Source organism: Mauremys mutica, chromosome 12 (genome assembly GCF_020497125.1).
Source record: "Mauremys mutica isolate MM-2020 ecotype Southern chromosome 12, ASM2049712v1, whole genome shotgun sequence".
NCBI classification, from domain to species: Eukaryota; Metazoa; Chordata; order Testudines; family Geoemydidae; genus Mauremys; species Mauremys mutica.
Genome location: NC_059083.1, coordinates 2,742,849 through 2,765,394, shown reverse-complemented (window position 1 = coordinate 2,765,394; position 22,546 = coordinate 2,742,849). Strand labels below are relative to the sequence as shown.

The window sequence follows — 22,546 nt, the reverse complement described above, 5'->3', positions numbered from 1 at the left end:
CGGGGCCAGAGGAGCAGGGAGGGTGTCAAAAAGGGGTGGAGTGAGGAAGGTGCCAATGGGCGGGGCCGGGGCAGGCAGGTGGCGCCCCCTGGTGGGCTGCAGGCAGGTTGCAGTTTCACCCCATCCGCGTCTCCCTCCCTCCCCGCCGCAGGCCAGACGGACACCCAGAGCCTCTGCGGCCGGCACGGCGCCTTCGACCTGGCCACCTGCGGCTGCGTGTGCCAGCCGGGCTGGGGCGGCCCCACCTGCGCCGAGCCGCAGTGCCCGGGGGGCTGCGGGGGCCGGGGCGAGTGCGTGGCCGGACGCTGCGTCTGCCCCCCCGGCTTCGCCGGCGCCCGCTGCGAGACGCCCGTCTGCGCCGACGACTGCAACGACCAGGGCCGCTGCCAGGGCGGGCGCTGCCTCTGCTTCCCCGGCTACTCGGGGCCGGCCTGCGAGACGCCGGACTGCCCCGGGGACTGCCACGGGCGCGGGCGCTGCCAGGACGGGCGCTGCCTCTGCAGACCCGGCTACGCCGGCCCGGACTGCGGCACCCGGGCCTGCCCTGGCGACTGCAGTGGGCGCGGGCGCTGCCTGAAGAACGGGGTCTGCGCCTGCCACCGCGGCTACACCGGGCCTGACTGCAGCCAGCCCGCCTGCCCCAGCGACTGCGGGGGGCATGGGGAGTGCCGGAACGGGGAGTGCCACTGCCAGGACGGCTACGCCGGCGAGGACTGCACCCTAGGTACGGCCACCTTACCCACAATGCCCTGGGCCGCCCCAACCACCCTACCCACAATGCTCTGGGTCCCCCGGCCACCCTACCCACAATGCTCTGGATCGCCCCAACCCGCCCTACCCACAGTGCCCTGGGTACCCCGGCCACCCTACCCACAGTGCCCTGGGCCGCCCCAACCGCCCTACCCACAATGCTCTGGGTCCCCCGGCCACCCTACCCACAATGCTCTGGATCGCCCCAACCCGCCCTACCCACAGTGCCCTGGGTACCCCGGCCACCCTACCCACAGTGCCCTGGGCCGCCCCAACCGCCCTACCCACAATGCTATGGGTCCCCCGGCCACCCTACCCACAATGCTCTGGATCGCCCCAACCGCCCTACCCACAGTGCCCTGGGTACCCCGGCCACCCTACCCACAGTGCCCTGGGCCGCCCCAACCGCCCTACCCACAATTCCTGGATCGCCCCAACCGCCCTACCCACAATGCCCTGGGCTGCCCCAAGCGCCCTACCCACAATGCCCTGGGCCGCCCCAACCGCCCTACCCACAGTGCCCTGGGCACCCCGGCCACCCTACCCACAGTGCCCTTAGCCGCCCCAACCGCCCTACCCACAGTGCCCTGGGCCGCCCCGGCCACCCTACCCACAATGCTCTGGGCCGCCCCAACCGCCCTACCCACAATGCCCTTGGCCGCCCCGGCCACCCTACCCACAATGCTCTGGGCACCCCAGCCACACTACCCACAATGCCCTGGGTACCCCGGCCACCCTACCCACAATGCCCTGGGCCGCCCCAACCGCCCTACCCACAATGCCCCGGGTACCCCCGCCACCCTACCCACAGTGCCCTGGGCCGCCCCAGCCACTCTACCCACAATGCCCTGGGCCGCCCCAACCGCCCTACCCACAGTGCCCTGGGCCGCCCCGGCCACCCTACCCACAGTGCCCTGGGCCGCCCCGGCCACCCTACCCACAATGCTCTGGGCACCCCAGCCACCCTACCCACAATGCTCCTCTGTGGCTGGTCCCCACATCCCTGGGCATCCATCCCTGTGGTGGGGTGTGGGTGGGGGCCGTCCTTGCCCCCCCCCACGTGGGGCAGCGCTGGGCACCGAGCTGAAGGGCCTTTGTGCTGCCTAATCCTCTCCTGACCCACGGCCAAGGCGGGGGGAGCTCCCCCCAGATGTATATGGGAGCTGGGGCCCCCTTGCTTGGGACGTCCCGTCCCAGGGCACAGAGACCCCCTGTTAGGAGCCGCCCGCCCCACAGCCGGGCTGGCCAAGATCAGCCTTGGCACCGCGCCCCCTCCGGCTCCGGTTCCCCTCTAGAATCGGCCCCATTCATCCCGGCCGGGGGCGCGGTGCCGGGGGGCAGGGATCTGAGCCGCCCTTGTTCCCCACGGTGTTTGCTTTCCATCCCGCCCGGACGGGACAGAGATCAAAGGCCCTGGCTGGACGCAGAGGGGAGGCCCTGGGCGGGGACCGGGACATGGGGCCTTTTCCCTCTGTGGAGCAGGGGCAGGGACTGGCTGGCCCAGGGGGGCAGGGAATGGGGCAGGGGCCTTTCCCCTCTGGGGGGCGCCGGCTCCCATCCAGCCCCAGGGCAGGGACTGGCTGGCTCGGGGGGGTGGAGAATGGGGCAGGGGCCTGTCCCCTCTGGGGGGCGCCGGCTCCCATCCGGCCCCAGGGCAGGGACTGGCTGGCTCGGGGGGCAGGGAATGGGGCAGGGGCCTGTCCCCTCTAGGGGGCGCCGGCTCTGATCCGGCCCCAGGGCAGGGACTGGCTGGCTCAGAGGGGCGGGGAATGGGGCAGGGGCCGGTCCCCTCCAGGGGGTGTCAGCCCCAGGGCGGGGGTCTGGCCGGCTGGGGGCAGGGAAGAGGGTTCGGGGCACTCACCCCTCTCCCCCCGCAGAGATCCCGGCCGTGACGCTGCGCGTGGGGCGCCGGGAGGAGGGCTCCTTCCGCCTGCAATGGACTCGCCCCAAGATCCACGTGGATGGATATGAAATTCACCTCGTTCCCACGGTAATGGGGTCCCAGGGGGGTGTCAATCATCCCCTGCCCCCTGCAGGGGGGCTGGGCCCGGATCTGGGATGTCAGTGGGGGAGGAGGGTGTGTGACCCCTGGCCCCCCCCCTGGGGAGCCTCACTTCTGGGAGGGGGCATTGGAAAGAAGGTGGGGGGGTCAGGAGGGGGTCGGGGTGCATGGGTGGGGGGTGCAGACAGAGGCCAGGGCTCCCCCATCCCCTGACCCCGTCTGACCCCCAGCGGCGCCGTGGGCCTGTGGTTTGGGGCCCTGGGAGGGGGCCGGGTCCCCCAGCCCCTGACCCCCTTTCTCTCCCCCCAGGGTGACCCCGAGGGGGCCGTGTCCCTGCAGCTGCCCGGCTCGGCCACGTCCTTCGAGCGCTCAGGGCTGGGCCCTGGCCAGGAGTTCAGCGTCACCGTCCGGGCCCAGCGAGCCCAGCGCCTCGGGCCCCCCGCCACCCAGAGCGTCCGCACCCGTAGGTGGGGGGGGCTGCCGGGGGGGCGGAGGTTTGGGGGCTGGGATGGGAGCCCAGGGGAGGTGTTAGTGGGGGACTCTCTGGGAGGAGGGCCCTGTGGGGGGAGGGGGACCTTGGGGGGATGTTTAGGAACCAGGGGGGTTCTCTGGGGAGGGGCCCCCCTTCCCCACTCTCACCCCTCTTCTCCCCCCAGGGATCGACGCTCCCCGTGACCTGCGCCCCACGGGGGCCACGGCCACCTCGCTGAGCCTGCGCTGGGAGCCCCCGGCCGCCCAGCCCGACGGATACACCCTGCACTACCGCCCGGTGGGGCGGGACAGCCCCGAGCCCCCCACCCGCCTGACCCTGCCCCCCAACCGCACCACCCTCACCCTGACCGGCCTCCGCAGCACCACCCAGTACACCCTCACCCTGACCGCCCACCGCGGCCCAGAGCAGAGCCCTCCCGCCAGCAGCAGCGCCACCACCGGTGGGTCCCGCGGCCCGGGGCGGGGGCGGGGGCGGGAGGGGGGGGGAAGCAGCGATGAAATGGGGGAGGGGAGGGAGATGGGGAGAAGGAAATGAGAGAGGAGGACGAGCGAAGGAGGGAAATCAGCAAGGGCTGAGTGTGGGAGCAGCGCGGAGAGACGGGAGCGTCCGTCCGTCCACCTGTCCATCCGTCTGTCCATTGGTCCGTCGATCCATCCGTCCGTCCACCTGTCCATCTGTCCATCCATTGGTCTGTCGATCCATCCATCCGTCCACCTGTCCGTCCATCTGTCCGTCCACCTGTCCATCCGTCCGTCCATTGGTCTGTCGATCCATCTGTCCATCCACCTGTCCGTCCACCTGTCCATCCGTCTGTCCATTGGTCCATTCATCCACCTGTCCATCCATCCGTCCATTGGTCCATCGATCCATCCGTCCGTCCACCTGTCCATCCGTCCGTCCATTGGTCCGTCGATCCATCCGTCCGTCCACCTGTCCATCCGTCTGTCCATTGGTCCGTCGATCCATCCGTCCGTCCACCTGTCCATCCGTCTGTCCATTGGTCCATTCATCCACCTGTCCATCCATCCGTCCATTGGTCCATCGATCCATCCGTCCGTCCACCTGTCCATCCGTCCGTCCATTGGTCCGTCGATCCATCCGTCCGTCCACCTGTCCATCCGTCTGTCCATTGGTCCGTCGATCCATCCGTCCGTCCACCTGTCCATCCGTCCGTCCATTGGTCCGTCGATCCATCCGTCCGTCCACCTGTCCATCCGTCTGTCCATTGGTCCGTCGATCCATCCGTCCATCCACCTGTCCATCCGTCTGTCCATTGGTCCGTCGATCCATCCGTCCGTCCACCTGTCCATCCGTCTGTCCATTGGTCCGTCGATCCATCTGTCCGTCCACCTGTCCATCCGTCTGTCCATTGGTCCGTCGATACATCCGTCCGTCCACCTGTCCGTCCGTCTGTCCATTGGTCCGTCGATCCATCCGTCCGTCCACCTGTCCATCCGTCTGTCCATTGGTCCGTCGATCCATCTGTCCATCCATTGGTCTGTCGATCCATCCGTCCACCTGTCCATCCGTCTGTCCATTGTCTGTCTCGATCCATCCATCCGTCCACCTGTCCGTCCGTCCGTCCATTGGTCCATTCATCCACCTGTCCATCCATCCGTCCATTGGTCTGTCGATCCATCCGTCCGTCCGTCCACCCGTCCATCCGTCTGTCCATTGGTCTGTCCATCCATCTGTCCATCCATTGGTCTGTCCATCCATCTGTCCATCTATTGGTCTGTCGATCCATCTGTCCATCCACCTGTCCATCCATCCATCCATTGGTCTGTCCATCCATCTGTCCATCCACCTGTCCGTCCATCCCTCCATCCCTCCAGTCGTCTGCCGAGTTGGTCGCCCATCGTCCGTCCATCCCTGGGTCTATAAGGGAACCAGACATTTCTCCTTCTCTTCTCCCCGCTCTTCTGCGCAGGGTTTTTCTTCCCCTGTCTCCCACAGCGAGTGATCGGTTCCTTCTGCCCAGAGCCCGGTCGGATCCAGCGCCTCCCCCGACTCACCACCCGTCTTCCCGTCCATTTAGGTTCCGCAGGTCACGGAGCCACGCGGGGGGTTGGACTAACCCAGTTCTCTTCCCTTCTCTCTTCTTCGCAGCTAGCGCCCAGGCACCGGCCGGGGAACATGGGGCGTTTCCCCTCCAGGAGGTGGGGACTGGCTGGCTTTGGGGAGTGGGGAATGGGGCATGGGGCCTGTCCCCTCTAGGGGGCACCGGCTCTGATCCACCCCAGGGTGGGGGCCTGGCTGGCCCAGGGGGCAGGGAATTGGATCCCCTAATTGCACCAATATTTGCTCCTGGCAGCGCTGATGCCCACCCTGCTCCCGCCTGGCCGGCCGCACCCAGAACCCACGCGCCCCCCCGTGGCCCGTCTCCGGCCGCCTGGCCCCGCGGGGAAGCCGGGCCCCCGGCCCGCCCCGGCCAACGCCTCCTCGCTCCCCAGCCAGCTCTTCTTCCAGACCGTGGCGCAGAACCTGACGGCCAAGCTGGCCCGGTACAACGGGACCCTGCTGCAGCGGCTGGAGAGTTACCTCCGCGCCACCCGCTACCCGCTGCGCGGCAACCAAACCATCGCCAGCGTGGCCAGGACCATCTACCTCTACCTGGTGCAGAGGAAGTCCCTGGAGGAACAGGAGATGGTCTACGTGGGGCTGGGCCAGCATTCGAAGGAGCTCGGGGCCATGGCACCCACCCCGGGGAACCCTGCGGAGGAGCCCACGGGCCCCCCCGGCCACTTCCAGATAGCCGGGAAGGAGGGCGGCATCTTCTCGGAGGGCTCCCCCAGCTGGGCCACGGCCCCCAGGGGCCACGCCAAGCCGGCGGTGGTGGCCCGCTCCCCCGGCGCCATTGTGGTCTCGCTGGAGGGCACGCGTGACCACGCGGAGCGCGTGGTGGTCCGCTACTGGCGGGCGGGCGACGGCGGAGGAGCAGGGGAGCTGGCGGTTCCCGGCGACGCCGCGGCGGTTCGCCTGCACGGCCTGGCGCCCGGCACCACCTACCAGGTGGAGATCCACGGCCTGGTCCAGGGGCGGCTCTCCAAGTCCTATTCCTTTCTCGCCTCCACAGGTAGCGCTGGGGGGGCCGTCCGACGCGGGGGGGTCGCTCCTCTGGCTCAGTAACCCCACCGGCCACGGCGCCGCCTGGCTGTTCACCGATGCACCCGCTGGCGCTAACCCCTCGGTCCTGCCCTCCTCTCTCCCTCAGGCTGCTGGCTCCTGCCCACGGGCCTGGCATGGCCATCGGACGGGCCGACTCCACCTCGCCCCCGCCGTCCCCTTCCCTCTCTCTCTCCTCTGGCATTAACCCCCCTTTCTCCTGCAGCTGGTCTGGCTTCCACCCGCTACAGGCCTCATGCCACGGACTCAACGGGGAGCGGGGCAGGGGCCTGTCCCCTCTGGGGGGCGCCGGCGCCCCTCCGGCCCCACGGCGCAGACTGGCTGGCTCAGGGGGGCAGGGAATGGGGCAGGGGCCTGTCCCCTCTGGGGGGCGCCGGCTCCCCCTGGCCCCAGGGCGGGGACTGGCTGGCTCAGAGGGGTGGGGAATGGGGCAGGGGCCTGTCCCCTCTGGGGGGCGCCGGCTCCCACCCGGCCCCAGGGCAGGGACAGGCTGGCTCAGGGGGGCAGGGAATGGGGCAGGGGCCTGACCCCTCTGGGTGGCGCCGGCTCCCCCCGGCCCCAGGGCAGGGACTGGCCGGCTCAGGGGGGCAGGGAATGGGGCAGGGGCCTGACCCCTCTGGGGGGCGCCGGCTCCCTCTGGCCCCAGGGCACAGACCGGCTGGGTCAGGGGGGCGGGGAATGGGGCAGGGGCCTGTCCCCTCTAGGGGGCGCCGGCTCCCCCCGGCCCCAGGGCAGGGACTGGCTGGGTCAGGGGGGCAGGGAATGGGGCAGGGGCTGTCCCCTCTAGGGGGCTCCCTTTCAGCCTTTCATGCCCTCCCCCCAGCTCCAGAGGCATCTGGCACCGAGCCCCCCCCCACGCCCAGCCTCTCCCGCCCTGGGCCGCCCCCAGGGGACCTGGCCGTGACAGACGTCTCCCCCGACCGGTTCCGCGTCACCTGGACGGCCACGACCGGCACCTTCCAGCACTTCCTGCTGCAGTACCGGGAGCCCGGCTCCCGGGCGCCTCCCGGGCACACCCAGGTGCCTGGGGGGAAGAGGAGCGTGATCGTCACCCAGCTGAGCCCCGGCACCGAATACGAGGTGGAGCTGCAGGGGGTGGCACCTGACGGGACCATCTCAGAGCCCATCACCACCAGCGTGTGGACAGGTAACCCCCGCCCCTTCCTCCAGCCAGCCCCTTCCTCCGCGGGATCCTCCCCCCCCGCCTGGCCTTACAGCCAGGCTTCGCAGGGCTATGGACGCCTTGGGGAACCCAGGAGTCCTAGCTGCCCGCCCCCCCCGCTCTAACCACTAGCCCCCACTCCCCTCCCAGAGCTAGAGATACACCCCTGCTCTAACCATCAGGCCCCCCTCCCCTGCCCTCCCAGGGAGCCCAGGCACCCTGACCGCGTTACGCCCTCTCTCTCCTGCAGCACCCCTTGGCGGGGGCCCCGGGCCAGGCGACCTGGGGGCCCTGGGGGTCAGGAACGTGACCAGCGATGGCTTTGGGCTGCAGTGGAGGGCGCGGCAGGGCCTGTTCCACTCCTTCCTGCTGCGCTACGAGGATGCGGCCGGGCGCACGGGGCCCCGGGAGGCCGAGGTGCCGGCGGACCAGCGGGCGACCCGCCTTGGGGGGCTGCGGCCTGGCACCCAGTACAACGTCACGCTGTACGGGGTGCACCGCGGCCAGCTCTCACCCCCCCTCAGAGCCAGCGTCCGGACAGGTACCCCCACCCCCGGCGCGGCTCCCGCCTCAGCCCCCTGCCAGCCGGGGGGCGACAGCTGCCCCTCCTCTGCCCCCGGCCCAACTCGGCACCTGCCACCAGCCTGTGCTCCTTCCACGGTGTTAGGGGGCAGCACCCAGGAGTCCTGGCTCCCAGCCCCCTCGCCCCGCTCTAACCCACCAGCCCCCACTCCCCTCCCAGAGCCGGGAGAGAACCCAGGAGTCCTGGCTCCCAGCCCCCCCTGCTCTAACCCACCAGCCCCCACCCCCTCCCAGAGCCGGGAGAGAACCCAGGAATCCCGGCTCCCAGCCCCCACTGCTCTAACCCACCAGCCCCCACTCCCCTCCCAGAGCCGGGAGAGAACCCAGGAGTCCTGGCCCCTAGCCCCCCCTGCTCTAACTACCAGCCCCCACTCCCCTCCCAGAGCCGGGAGAGAACCCAGGAATCCCGGCTCCCAGCCCCCATTGCTCTAACCACTAGCCTCCACTCCCCTCCCAGAGCCGGGAGAGAACCCAGGAGTCCTGGCTCCCAGCCCTCCCTGCTCTAACCACCAGCCCCCAATCCCCTCCCGGAGCCGGGAGAGAACCCAGGAGTCCTGGCTCTCAGCCCCCCTGCTCTAACCACCAGCCCCCAATCCCCTCCCAGAGCGGGGAGAGAACCCAGGAGTCCTGGCTCCCAGCCACCCCCCTCTGACCCACCAGCCCCCAATCCCCTCCCAGAGCGGGGAGAGAACCCAGGAGTCCTGGCTCCCTTTCCCAACCGCAGCCCGCCCCGCCCCCTACGCAGTGTGGAGCTGGGACACTGGGAGCCTTTGCCAAGGGTATTTGAAATAACAATTGTCTGCCAGGTCCGGTGGGTCCCGGGCTGGGAGGGGCAAAGCGAGCTCCCCCCCCCATACATCTAGACACAGAGCCCAGGCAGCCTCCCCCATCACCCCCCCCCCCCGCCTGCAGCCCCCCTGGAGATGTCTGGTGACCGTCTCCTCCTTGTGGGGGTGGGCGTGTGATGCAGAGAGTGTGACTGGGGGGGAGAGACCCAGGCAGGGAGGGAGCAAGGAGCCCCCCAAGGGAGGTTTGTGCCGCTGCAGCCTGTGACCAGAAGAAGAGGAGGAAGGGAAACAGGAGGGAAGGGGGGTGACTGCGGTGGGAATGGCGCGGACCCAGGGAAATGTGCTGGAGGAAGGGGAGGCCTGGCTGACGAAGGGTGCAGGGGAGAAGGAAGGAGCCAGAGGCAAGGAAGGTGGCAGGGCCCTGGCGCAGAGCGGGGCCGTGACGGGGTGGAGCGCGTGGCGGGCGAAGGAGAAGGGACGAATCGCTAACGGCAGCAATGGGAGGGAGAACCGAAGCGATGGCATTGGAAAGATGGAAGAGACGAGGGGCAGATACACACAGCGATCTCCCCCCACTGCTCCCCCCACGGCATCTCCAATACCCTTCCCCCACCCTGACCCAGAACTGATGGGACCATCCCTCCTGCCCTCTCCCTGCCAGCGCCAGCAGAACCCGGCACCCAGCCCAGCCTGGGGGAGCTCTCGGCCTCCGACGTCACCCACGACTCCGCCCTGCTCTCCTGGACCGTCCAGGCTGGGGACTTCGACTCCTTCCTCCTCCAGTACAAGGACGCGGAGGGCAAACCCCAGGCGCTGCCCGTGGACGGGGGATCCCGCACGGTCACCGTCACCAACCTGGCCCCCTCCCGCAGATACAAGTTCAACCTCTACGGCATCTCCGGCCGCAAGCGCCTCGGCCCCGTCTCCACCGACGCCGTCACAGGTCAGCGGCTGGACCCGGGGCACCAGCCCCTTCCCCTCCTCCCCCCTTTGCTTTGCAGTGTGGTGGGGACACCAACCACTGGGCTGGGACCTTCCCAAGAAGGTGCTTCCAAGGCAATGAGAGAGGAGGACGAGCGAAGAAGGGAAAGAAGCAATGACTGGTGTGAGGAAGCAGTGCAGAGGGATGAGAGCGTCCATCTGTCCATTCATCCATCCACCTGTCTGTCCATCCATCCATCCATCCACAACTAGCCTGCTGGCCATTCAATGGGCAGAGAGAAGAGAGTAGATAGAGATGGGTGGATGGATGGATGGATAGACAGACAGCTGGATCAATGTGCACGGGACAGGTTGGGTAAATGGATTGATGGGTATGGGAACAGATGGATGAACAGATAGGTACATGGATGGGGGTCTACATGGGTGGATGGATGGATGGAGGGGATGGCCACTGATGCATAGGTAGAGGAATGGAGATGGATGGATGGATGGACTGATGGAAGGGTGGATAGATATGGATGGAGGGATGGACGGAAAAGTGGGTAGATATGTATGGAGGAGGATGGATGGACTGATGGAAGAGTGGGGACATATGTATTGGAGGGGATGGATGGACAGAGGGATGGAAGGGTGCACAGATATGGATGGGGGTGGATGGAGGGATGGACAGACTGAAGGGTGGGTAGATATGGATGGGGATGGATGGAGGGATGGACAGACAGAAGGGTGGGTAGATATGGATGGGGATGGATGGAGGGATGGACAGACAGAAGGGTGGGTAGATATGGATGGGGATGGATGGAGGGATGGACAGATGGGCAGATATATATAGGGATGGATGAATGGATGGACAGAAGGCTCAGTAGACGTGTATGGGGGTGGATGGATGGACAGACAGAAGGGTGGGTAGATATGGATGGGGTGGATGGAGGGATGGACAGATGGAAGGGTGGGCAGATATGGATGGGGGTGGATGGGTGTTTTGGGGGATGCACAGGTAGCTGTGTATGTGTAACTCTTCTGCCAGGTGGCCCCAGCAGCAGTAAGGGCTGGGTTGGGTGTGGTGATGCATGGACGGGTGGGTGGGTGGATGGGTGCGTACAGGGGTGGGTGGAGGAGTGGTTGGGGATGGATGGGTGGATGTGGGAGGAAGGGGTGGATGGAGGAGTGGTTTGGGATGGATGGGTGGATGTGGGAGGAAGGGGTGGATGGAGGAGTGGTTGGGGATGGATGGGTGGATGTGGGAGGAAGGGGTGGATGGAGGAGTGGTTGGGGATGGATGGGTGGATGTGGGAGGAAGGGATTATGATGGAATAGGGACTGTCTGTGTGGTTGATAGGTGAGAGCAGGGACTGTCTGTGTGCTTGGTAGGCAGAGACAGGTCTGCAGCTGTAACATGAGCCTGGCCTGGGGGAGGGGAGGTCTCACCTCCGGCTGTAGCTAGACAAAGGGAGGGGGGAAGTGGAATCAGTTTTCGGTTGGGAGCTGGGAGGTGGGTTTCAGGGGATCCTAGGCTGGGATCCAAGCACCCTGAACCCCCCAGAAAGGCCAGATTGAGGGGTCCTGGCTCTGAACCCAAGCTGGGCTGTATCCTGTGTTCCTGTTGTTCAATAAACCTTCTGTTTTACTCGCTGGCTGAGAGTCACTGTGAGCCCAGGAAGAGGGGTGCAGGGCCGGACTCCCCCACACTCCGTGACAACTGGTGGCAGCGGTGGGATCGGCGGCACCCCGTGGACGGCGCTTCCTGCAGTAAGTGACTGGGGAGCAGTAAAACGAAGGGGCGATTCACCCCTGGGAGAGTGTGGCCAGAGAGAAGGACTTTGCAGTAACAGGGTCCCCCGGGGGATCACAGCGAGCGATCCCAGGGGCGGAGGAGTCTGCAGCTCGACCCTGGCAGAGGGGTGGTGACCTCAAGGACTGGCACACTAGGGGTCCCCCTGGAACCCGTGGGGAGCGGCGAGCACCCCGGCCTGCGAGCGGCCAGCAGGAAGATGTATTCCCAGCAGCGCAAGTGGGAGCTGGTGGAGCTGTGCAAGCAGAGGGGGCTGCGCCATGGGAAGCTTACCAAGGCCCAGCTGATTGCCCGGCTGGAGGAGAGAGATCGAGTCAATGAACCGGTCCCTGTCTCTGAGGGAAGCAGCCCGGCAGATGCAGCGCAGGCACCAGTGTCTGTCCCCACTGGGAGTGGTCAGCCGGCCGCTGAGGGCTCCCCGAGACCCCCCACCCCTAGGCGTAGGGGGAGGGGGAGCCCAGCGACTACCGAGGGCTCGGTGGCCAGCAGGGGATCGTCCCGGCGGAGCTCCCTGTCCCTGGAGCGGATGCGGATGGAACATGACAGGGAGCTGAGACGGGAAGAGCTCGAGTTAAGGAGGCAAGAACTGAAGGAGCGGGAGAACCAGCGTAAACACGAGGAGAACCAGCGCCAGCAGGAGCTGGAAGAGAAGGAGAAGCAGCGTGAACATGAGCTGGCCATGGCCCAGCTGAAAAGCAGGGAGGCCCCGGCTGCGGTGAGTGAGGGGGGGCCCAAGCCTACAAAGAGCTTCGGTAAGAGCTTCCTGGCCCCGCGTAAGGAGGGGGAGGACATAGACACCTTCCTGACGGCCTTTGAGAATGCCTGCGAGCTGCACCAGGTGGACCCTGCAGACAGGATCCGGTGCCTCACCCCCTTACTGGACTCCACCGCCGTGGAGGTGTACAGCCGAATGAGAGGGGAGGAGGCGCGGGACTACAACCTGTTCAAAGAGGCCCTGCTCCGCGAGTTTGGGCTGACCCCGGAGATGTACCGGAAGAGGTTCCGGGGTCAACGTAAGACCCGGGAGGTCACATACCTGCAACTGGTCAACCGGGCGCAGGGGTACGCCCGCAAGTGGACGGCTGGGGCCCAAACCAGAGAGGACCTGCTTGACCTAGTCGTACTGGAGCACCTGTATGCGCAGTGCCCGTCTGACCTGAAGCAGTGGCTGATGGACCAGAAGCCGGAGAACCCGCAGCACGCAGGCCGGCTGGCCGACCAATACATGGACAGTCGGGCAGGAGATGTCAGGGAGGAGTCTCGAGGGGGCAGGTCTGCCTCAACGCAGAGAGAGAGTCACCACGGGACGTCCCAGCGGGGCCCTATGGAGAACCCCCACCAAAGGGGAACGTCCAGCGTCAGATCCACCCGACCCCCTCGAGGGGACCCACGAGACATGGGCTGCTTTCACTGTGGCCAACAAGGCCACATACGGGCCCAGTGCCCCAAGCTCAGAGACAGACCGAGCAGACCCAACCCGCCGAGGGTTGACTGGGTACAGACCCAATCGGAGGAGGGGCAACATGCCCAAGAGAGGGGGGCTGGCAGCGTCCCACCTGGGGAGGAGGGAGGAGGGCCCCCGGTCAGCGCCTCTGGGGGGCTGGATGCTCCGGTCCCAAGGGGCTGCTACAGGGTGGCCATGGGGCTGCCCCTCCGGAAACAGTGCCTGGTTCCCCTGGAGGTGGATGGGAAGAAGGTCACTGGGTACTGGGACACAGGCGCAGAGGTGACGCTGGCCCGGCCCGAGGTGGTGGGCCTAAATCGGATGATGCTAAAAACATTCATGCACCAGCACCCACAGGACTGGGACAAGTACTTACCTCACCTGCTGTTTGCGTACAGGGAGGTACCCCAGGAGTCTACTGGGTTTTCGCCTTTCGAACTGTTATATGGAAGGCGGGTAAGGGGGCCCCTGGACCTGCTGAGAGACGAATGGGAGGGGAAGGCCGCTCCCGATGGCGAGTCGGTGGTGGAGTATGTCCTGACCTTCCGGGAAAGACTTACCGAGCTCATGGGCCTGGCCAGGGAGAATCTGGCCCGAGCCCAGAGGAAGCAGAAGGTCTGGTACGACCGCACGGCGCGGGCCCGCGCCTTCGCCACCGGGGACCAAGTGATGGTTCTCATCCCCGTGAGGAAAAACAAACTCCAGGCTGCCTGGGAAGGGCCCTTCAAGGTTGTCAAGCAGCTAAATGAGGTAAACTATGTGGTGGAGCTGTCTAACCGGGCTCATCACTGCCGGGTGTACCATGTGAATATGATGAAGCCATATTATGACCGGGGGAATATGGTGTTGGCCGTGTGTGGCCACTGGGAGGAGCCGGGGGATGACCCTCTAGGGGATCTATTCCCAGGGACAAAGGCCGGTTTCCCCCTGGAGGCGATTCCCCTCTCAGATCAGCTGACCCCGGCTCAGCATGCTGAGATCAGAGGGGTGCTGCAACTGTACCGACCGTTGTTTTCCAACCAGCCTGGGCGCACTAATTTGACTGTCCACCGGGTGGAGACTGGGGCACACACCCCGATACGATGCTCCCCTTTTCGGGTTACCGGGAAGACGGCCCAGGACCTGGAAAGGGAGGTCAGGGACATGCTGGCTTTAGGAGTGATCCAGCCGTCCGCCAGCCCCTGGGCCTCCCCAGTGGTGCTGGTCCCCAAGAAGGACGGGTCGATCCGGTTCTGCGTGGACTATCGAAAGCTTAATGCCATCACCGTATCTGATGCCTACCCCATGCCAAGGCCTGATGAGCTCCTAGACAAGCTGGGAGGTGCTCGGTACCTCACCACCATGGATCTTACAAAGGGCTACTGGCAAGTGCCGCTGGACGCAGATGCCAGGCTGAAATCGGCCTTCATCACTCCCCTGGGGCTCTATGAGTTTCTGACCCTGCCCTTTGGCCTCAAGGGAGCGCCGGCCACCTTCCAGCGCCTGGTGGATCAGCTACTGAGGGGGATGGAGAGTTTTGCTGTGGCGTATATTGATGACATCTGCGTCTTCAGCCAGACCTGGGAGGACCACGTACTCCAGGTTAGACAAGTGCTGGACCGACTCCGGGAGGCGGGGTTAACCGTCAAGGCTGAGAAGTGCAAGGTGGGGATGGCTGAAGTATCTTACCTGGGCCATCGGGTGGGGAGCGGCTGCCTAAAGCCGGAACCAGCCAAGGTGGAGGCGATCAGAGACTGGCCCGCTCCCCAGACCAAAAAGCAGGTCCAGGCCTTTATTGGGATGGCGGGGTACTATCGGAGGTTCGTGCCCCACTTTAGTGCCATAGCTGCCCCCATCACTGAGCTGTGCAAGAAGGGGAAGCCAGACAAGGTGGTCTGGACCGAGCAGTGCCAGGAGGCTCTCCAGGCACTGAAGGAGGCTCTGCTCAAAGGCCCAGTTTTGGCAAACCCAAACTTTGACAAGCCCTTTATGGTGTTTACCGACGCCTCCGACATGGGCCTGGGGGCGGTGTTGATGCAGGAGGATGAAAAGGGGGAGAGACACCCCATCGTGTACCTGAGCAAGAAGTTGCTACCCCGGGAGCAGAACTACGCGGCCATCGAGAAGGAATGCCTGGCCATGGTGTGGGCCCTGAAGAAACTGGAGCCATATCTCTTTGGGCGCCACTTCACCGTGTACACCGACCACTCTCCCCTGACCTGGCTGCACCAGATGAAAGGAGCCAACGCCAAGCTCCTGAGGTGGAGCCTGCTCCTGCAGGACTATGACATGGACGTGGTCCACGTGAAGGGAAGCGCCAACCTGATAGCGGATGCGCTGTCCCGGAGAGGAGGCCCTGAACTTCCCCAGGTCACTGGGCAGAGTGACCCCGCTCAGTTCAGTCTCGGAGGGGGGAGAGGTATGATGGAATAGGGACTGTCTGTGTGGTTGATAGGTGAGAGCAGGGACTGTCTGTGTGCTTGGTAGGCAGAGACAGGTCTGCAGCTGTAACATGAGCCTGGCCTGGGGGAGGGGAGGTCTCACCTCCGGCTGTAGCTAGACAAAGGGAGGGGGGAAGTGGAATCAGTTTTCGGTTGGGAGCTGGGAGGTGGGTTTCAGGGGATCCTAGGCTGGGATCCAAGCACCCTGAACCCCCCAGAAAGGCCAGATTGAGGGGTCCTGGCTCTGAACCCAAGCTGGGCTGTATCCTGTGTTCCTGTTGTTCAATAAACCTTCTGTTTTACTCGCTGGCTGAGAGTCACTGTGAGCCCAGGAAGAGGGGTGCAGGGCCGGACTCCCCCACACTCCGTGACAGGGATGGATGGAGGAGTGGTTTGGGATGGATGGGTGGATGTGGGAGGAAGGGATGGGTGGAGGAGTGGTTGGGGATGGATGGGTGGATGTGGGAGGAAGGGATGGGTGGAGGAGTGGTTGGGGATGGATGGGTGGATGTGGGAGGAAGGGATGGATGGAGGAGTGGTTGGGGATGGATGGGTGGATGTGGGAGGAAGGGATGGGTGGAGGAGTGGTTGGGGATGGATGGGTGGATGTGGGAGGAAGGGATGGATGGAGGAGTGGTTGGAGATGGATGGGTGGAGGTGGGAGGAAGAGATGGATGGAGGAGTGGTTGGGGATGGATGGGTGGATGTGGGAGGAAGGGATGGATGGAGGAGTGGTTGGGGATGGATGGGTGGATGTGGGAGGAAGGGATGGATGGGTGCACACAGGGGTGGATGGAGGAGTGGTTGGGGATGGATGGGTGGATGTGGGAGGAAAGGATGGGTGGAGGAGTGGTTGGGGATGGATGGGTGGATGTGGGAGGAAGGGATGGGTGGAGGAGTGGTTGGGGATGGATGGGTGGATGTGGGAGGAAGGGATGGATGGAGGAGTGGTTGGGGATGGATGGACGGTTGGATGGGTGCACACAGGGGTGGGTGGAGGAGTGGTTGGGGATGGATGGACGGGCGGGTGGGTGGATGGGTGCGTACAGGGTTGGGTGGAGGAGTGGTTGGGGATGGATGGGTGTCAATGGGGGAGGAAGGGATGGATGGAGGAGTGGTTGGGGACGGATGGGTGGATGTGGGAGGAAGGGATGGATGGAGGAGTGGTTGGGGATGGATGGGTGGATGTGGGAGGAAGGGATGGATGGAGGAGTGGTTGGGGATGGATGGGTGGATGTGGGAGGAAGGGATGGATGGAGGAGTGGTTGGGGATGGATGGGTGGATGTGGGAGGAAGGGATGGATGGAGGAGTGGTTGGGGATGGATGGGTGGATGTGGGAGGAAGGGATGGATGGAGGAGTGGTTGGGGATGGATGGTGTCAGTGGGGGAGGAAGGGGTGGATGGAGGAGTGGTTGGGGATGGATGGGTGGATGTGGGAGGAAGGGATGGATGGAGGAGTGGTTGGGGATGGATGGGTGGATGTGGGAGGAAGGGATGGGTGGAGGAGTGGTTGGGGATGGATGGATGGGAGGGTGGGTGGATGTGGGAGGAAGGGATGGATGGAGGAGTGGTTGGGGATGGATGGTGTCAATGGGGGAGGAAGGGATGGGTGGAGGAGTGGGTGGGGATGGATGGGTGGATGTGGGAGGAAGGGGTGGGTGGAGGAGTGGTTGGGGATGGATGGGCGGATGTGGGAGGAAGGGCGGGGTGGAGGAGTGGTTGGGGATGGATGGGTGGATGTGGGAGGAAGGGATGGGTGGAGGAGTGGTTGGGGATGGATGGGTGTCAGTGGGGGAGGAAGGGATGGATGGAGGAGTGGTTGGGGATGGATGGACGGGCGGGTGGGTGGATGGGTGCGCACAGGGGTGGGTGGAGGAGTGGTTGGGGATGGATGGGTGGATGTGGGAGGAAGGGATGGAAGGAGGAGTGGTTGGGGACGGAAGGGTGGATGTGGGAGGAAGGGATGGGTGGAGGAGTGGTTGGGGATGGATGGGTGGATGTGGGAGGAAGGGATGGATGGAGGAGTGGTTGGGGATGGATGGGTGGATGTGGGAGGAAGGGGTGGGTGGAGGAGTGGTTGGGGATGGATGGGTGGATGTGGGAGGAAGGGATGGGTGGAGGAGTGGTTGGGGATGGATGGACGGGCGGGTGGGTGGATGTGGGAGGAAGGGATGGGTGGAGGAGTGGCTGGGGATGGATGGTGTCAGTGGGGGAGGAAGGGATGGGTGGAGGAGTGGTTGGGGATGGATGGGTGGATGTGGGAGGAAGGGATGGATGGAGGAGTGGTTGGGGATGGATGGGTGGATGTGGGAGGAAGGGATGGGTGGAGGAGTGGTTGGAGATGGATGGGTGGATGTGGGAGGAAGGGATGGGTGGAGGAGTGGTTGGGGATGGATGGGTGGATGTGGGAGGAAGGGATGGGTGGAGGAGTGGTTGGGGATGGATGGGTGGATGTGGGAGGAAGGGATGGGTGGAGGAGTGGTTGGGGATGGATGGACGGGCGGGTGGGTGGATGTGGGAGGAAGGGATGGTTGGAGGAGTGGTTGGGGATGGATGGATGGGCGGGTGGGTGGATGTGGGAGGAAGGGATGGGTGGAGGAGTGGTTGGGGATGGATGGTGTCAGTGGGGGAGGAAGTGATGGGTGGAGGAGTGGTTGGGGATGGATGGTGTCAATGGGGGAGGAAGGGGTGGGTGGAGGAGTGGTTGGGGATGGATGGGTGGATGTGGGAGGAAGGGATGGGTGGAGGAGTGGTTGGGGATGGATGGACGGGCGGGGGGGTGAATGGGTGCGCACAGGTGTGGGTGGAGAAGTGGTTGGGGATGGATGGACGGGCGGGCGGGTGGATGGGTGTGTACAGGGGTGGGTGGAGGAGTGGTTGGGGATGTATGGGTGGATGTGGGAGGAAGGGATGGGTGGAGGAGTGGTTGGGGATGGATGGTGTCAAAGGGGGAAGAAGGGGTGGGTGGAGGAGTGGTTGGGGATGGATGGGTGGATGTGGGAGGAAGGGATGGATGGAGGAGTGGTTGGGGATGGATGGATGGGCGGGTGGGTGAATGGGTGCGCACAGGGGTGGGTGGAGGAGTGGTTGGGGATGGATGGACGGGCGGGTGGGTGGATGGGTGTGTACAGGGGTGGGTGGAGGAGTGGTTGGGGATGGATGGAAGGGCGGGTGGGTGGATGGGTGCGCACAGGGATGGATGGAGGAGTGGTTGGGGATGGATGGACGGGCGGGTGGGTGGATGGGTGCGCACAGGGATGGATGGAGGAGTGGTTGGGGATGGATGGGTGGATGTGGGAGGAAGGGATGGGTGGAGGAGTGGTTGGGGATGGATGGACGGGCGGGTGGGTGGATGGGTGCGCACAGGGGTGGGTGGAGGAGTGGTTGGGGATGGATGGGTGTCAGTGGGGGAGGAAGGGATGGATGGAGGAGTGGTTGGGGGTGGATGGACGGGTGGGTGGGTGGATGGGTGCGCACAGGGATGGATGGAGGAGTGGTTGGGGATGGATGGACGGGTGGGTGGGTGGATGGGTGCGCACAGGGATGGATGGAGGAGTGGTTGGGGATGGATGGGTGGATGGGTGCGCACAGGGGTGGGTGGAGGAGTGGTTGGGGATGGATGGGTGTCAATGGGGGAGGAAGGGATGGTTGGAGGAGTGGTTGGGGATGGATGGACGGGCGGGTGGGTGGGTGGGTGCGCACAGGGGTGGGTGGAGGAGTGGTTGGGGATGGATGGGTGTCAGTGGGGGAGGAAGGGATGGATGGAGGAGTGGTTGGGGGTGGATGGACGGGCGGGTGGGTGGATGGGTGCGCACAGGGGTGGGTGGAGGAGTGGTTGGGGATGGATGGGTGTCAGTGGGGGAGGAAGGGATGGATGGAGGAGTGGTTGGGGGTGGATGGACGGGCGGGTGGGTGGATGGGTGCGCACAGGGGTGGGTGGAGGAGTGGTTGGGGATGGATGGGTGTCAGTGGGGGAGGAAGGGATGGATGGAGGAGTGGTTGGGGATGGATGGGTGGATGGGTGCGCACAGGGGTGGGTGGAGGAGTGGTTGGGGATGGATGGACGGGCGGGTGGGTGGATGGGTGCGTACAGGGGTGGATGGAGGAGTGGTTGGGGATGGATGGTGTCAGTGGGGATCTTTCCATTGACGTTGGTGACTTTGGTTCACGCCCTTCCCTTTCCCTCTCATTTGTTCTTCGTTCCCTCCTGTCTCAGCCCAATTCTCACTGAGGTTTGTGCCGGTTGATCTGGGCCGACCCCTCCAGGGAGGTGTGATGGCCACGGGGAACCTGGGAATGTGGGATCCTCTTTGCAGACATGGCCCGTCCATTTGTGTGTCCCCAGCTCTCCTTCCCAGCAGCAGGCTCCAGCGGTGTCCCTGGGCTCCCTGCACCCTCGTCCCACTAATCATCTCTGCTGATCCCCTCTGGGCAGGAACCGCCCGGCCCCCCAAGGACCCTAATCCAGCCACGCCCTTACCCGCCTCTTTGTTCCAGCCAAGGAGCCGCGGGAGCCGGAACTCACCTTCCAGCCCAGCCTGGGGGAGCTCTCGGCCTCTGACGTCACCCACGACTCCATCCTGCTCTCCTGGAGCGTCCAGACCGGGGACTTCGACTCCTTCCTCCTCCAGTACAAGGACGCGCAGGGCAAACCCCAGGTGCTGCCCATGGACGGGGGATCCCGCACGGTCACCGTCACCAACCTGGCCCCCTCCCGCAGATACAAGTTCAACCTCTACGGCATCTCCGGCCGCAAGCGCCTTGGCCCCATCTCCACCGACGCCGTCACAGGTCAGAGGCTGCTCTGGGGGTGCAGCTCCTTCCCCTCCCACCCCTTTTTCTTTCCAGTGTGACATGGACGTCGAACACGGGGCCAGGACGTTCCGAAGAAGATGCTTCCAAGAGTCCTGCATCCACAAGCAGATTGCCGGCATTCAGTGGCTAGAGATGAGAGTAGATAGGGGTGGGTGGATGGATGGATGGATGGATGGACAGACAGCTGGATCGGTGTGCATGGGGCAGGTTGAGTGAATGGAATGATGTGTATGGAAAGAGAAGGATGAAGAGATAGGTACATGGATGGGTGTCTACAGGAGTGACTGGATGGATGGAGGGGATGGTCATCAGTGAGTACATAGAGGAACGGATGTGTATGGGGATGGATGGATGGACGGTCAGATGGGCAGATATGTATGGGGGTGGATGGATGGATGGACAGATGGAAGGGTGGGTAGATATGGATGGGGGTGGATGGTTGGATGGACAGATGGAAGGGAGGGTAGATATGGATGGGGGTGGATGGGTGTTTTGGGGGATGCACGGGTAGCTGTGTATGTGTAACTCTTCTGCCAGGTGGCCGCAGCAGCAGTAAGGGCTGGGTTGGATGTGGTGATGCATGGACGGGCAGGTGGGTGGATGGGTGCGTACAGGGGTGAGTGGAGGAGTGGTTGGGGATGGATGGGCGGATGTGGGAGGAAGGGATGGGTGGAGGAGTGGTTGGGGATGGATGGGTGGATGTGGGAGGAAGGGATGGGTGGAGGAGTGGTTGGGGATGGATGGGTGGATGTGGGAGGAAGGGATGGGTGGAGGAGTGGTTGGGGATGGATGGTGGGGCGGGTTGGTGGATGGGTGCGTACAGGGGTGAGTGGAGGAGTGGTTGGGGATGGATGGGTGGATGTGGGAGGAAGGGATGGATGGAGGAGTGGTTGGGGATGGATGGGTGGATGTGGGAGGAAGGGATGGATGGGTGCACACAGGGGTGGATGGAGGAGTGGTTGGGGATGGATGGGTGGATGTGGGAGGAAGGGATGGGTGGAGGAGTGGTTGGGGATGGATGGGTGGATGTGGGAGGAAGGGATGGGTGGAGGAGTGGTTGGGGATGGATGGGTGGATGTGGGAGGAAGGGATGGGTGGAGGAGTGGTTGGGGATGGATGGGTGTCAATGGGGGAGGAAGGGATGGATGGAGGAGTGGTTGGGGATGGATGGTGTCAGTGGGGGAGGAAGGGATGGGTGGAGGAGTGGTTGGGGATGGATGGGTGTCAATGGGGGAGGAAGGGGTGGGTGGAGGAGTGGTTGGGGATGGATGGACGGGCGGTGGGTGGGTGGGTGCGCACAGGGGTGGGTGGAGGAGTGGTTGGGGGTGGATGGACGGGCGGGTGGGTGGATGGGTTGGTGCGCACAGGGGTTGGTGGAGGAGTGGTTGGGGGTGGATGGCTGGATGGGCGGGTGGGTGGATGGGTGCGCACAGGGATGGATGGAGGAGTGGTTGGGGATGGATGGGTGGATGGGTGCGCACAGGGGTGGGTGGAGGAGTGGTTGGGGATGGATGGGTGTCAGTGGGGGAGGAAGGGATGGATGGAGGAGTGGTTGGGGGTGGATGGAAGGGCGGGAGGGTGGATGGGTGCGCACAGGGGTGGGTGGAGGAGTGGTTGGGGATGGATGGGTGTCAGTGGGGGAGGAAGGGATGGATGGAGGAGTGGTTGGGGATGGATGGATGGACGGGCGGGTGGGTGGATGGGTGCGCACAGGGATGGATGGAGGAGTGGTTGGGGATGGATGGGTGGATGGGTGCGCACAGGGGTGGGTGGAGGAGTGGTTGGGGATGGATGGTGTCAGTGGGGGAGGAAGGGGTGGGTGGAGGAGTGGTTGGGGATGGATGGGTGGATGTGGGAGGAAGGGATGGATGGAGGAGTGGTTGGGGATGGATGGGTGGATGTGGGAGGAAGGGGTGGGTGGAAGAGTGGTTGGGGATGGATGGGTAGATGTGGGAGGAAGGGATGGGTGGAGGAGTGGTTGGGGATGGACGGACGGGCGGGTGGGTGGATGGGTGCGCACAGGGGTGGGTGGAGGAGTGGTTGGGGATGGATGGGTGTCAGTGGGGGAGGAAGGGGTGGGTGGAGGAGTGGTTGGGGATGGATGGACGGGCGGGTGGGTGGATGGGTGCGCACAGGGGTGGGTGGAAGAGTGGTTGGGGATGGATGGGTGTCAGTGGGGATCTTTCCATTGACGTTGGTGACTTTGGTTCACGCCCTTCCCTTTCCCTC

General features: G+C 64.9%; 2 protein-coding genes across 2 annotated transcripts in view; both read left to right on the top strand.

The window, feature by feature from the left end:
* The window catches only part of LOC123345793 (endothelial zinc finger protein induced by tumor necrosis factor alpha-like), a 1,203,704-nt gene that overhangs the window by 755,213 nt on the left and 425,945 nt on the right, over positions 1-22,546 (top strand). The window lies entirely within an intron of this gene.
* LOC123345797 (tenascin-X-like) overlaps positions 1-22,546 on the top strand; it is a 96,577-nt gene that overhangs the window by 552 nt on the left and 73,479 nt on the right. Inside the window, exons 2-10 of the mRNA XM_044982848.1 lie at positions 152-724; positions 2,628-2,740; positions 3,062-3,215; positions 3,409-3,684; positions 5,560-6,321; positions 7,195-7,518; positions 7,784-8,074; positions 9,565-9,846; positions 20,000-20,293. Coding sequence (XP_044838783.1) covers positions 152-724; positions 2,628-2,740; positions 3,062-3,215; positions 3,409-3,684; positions 5,560-6,321; positions 7,195-7,518; positions 7,784-8,074; positions 9,565-9,846; positions 20,000-20,293 — 3,069 coding nt within the window. The remainder of the gene's footprint in view (positions 1-151; positions 725-2,627; positions 2,741-3,061; positions 3,216-3,408; positions 3,685-5,559; positions 6,322-7,194; positions 7,519-7,783; positions 8,075-9,564; positions 9,847-19,999; positions 20,294-22,546) is intronic.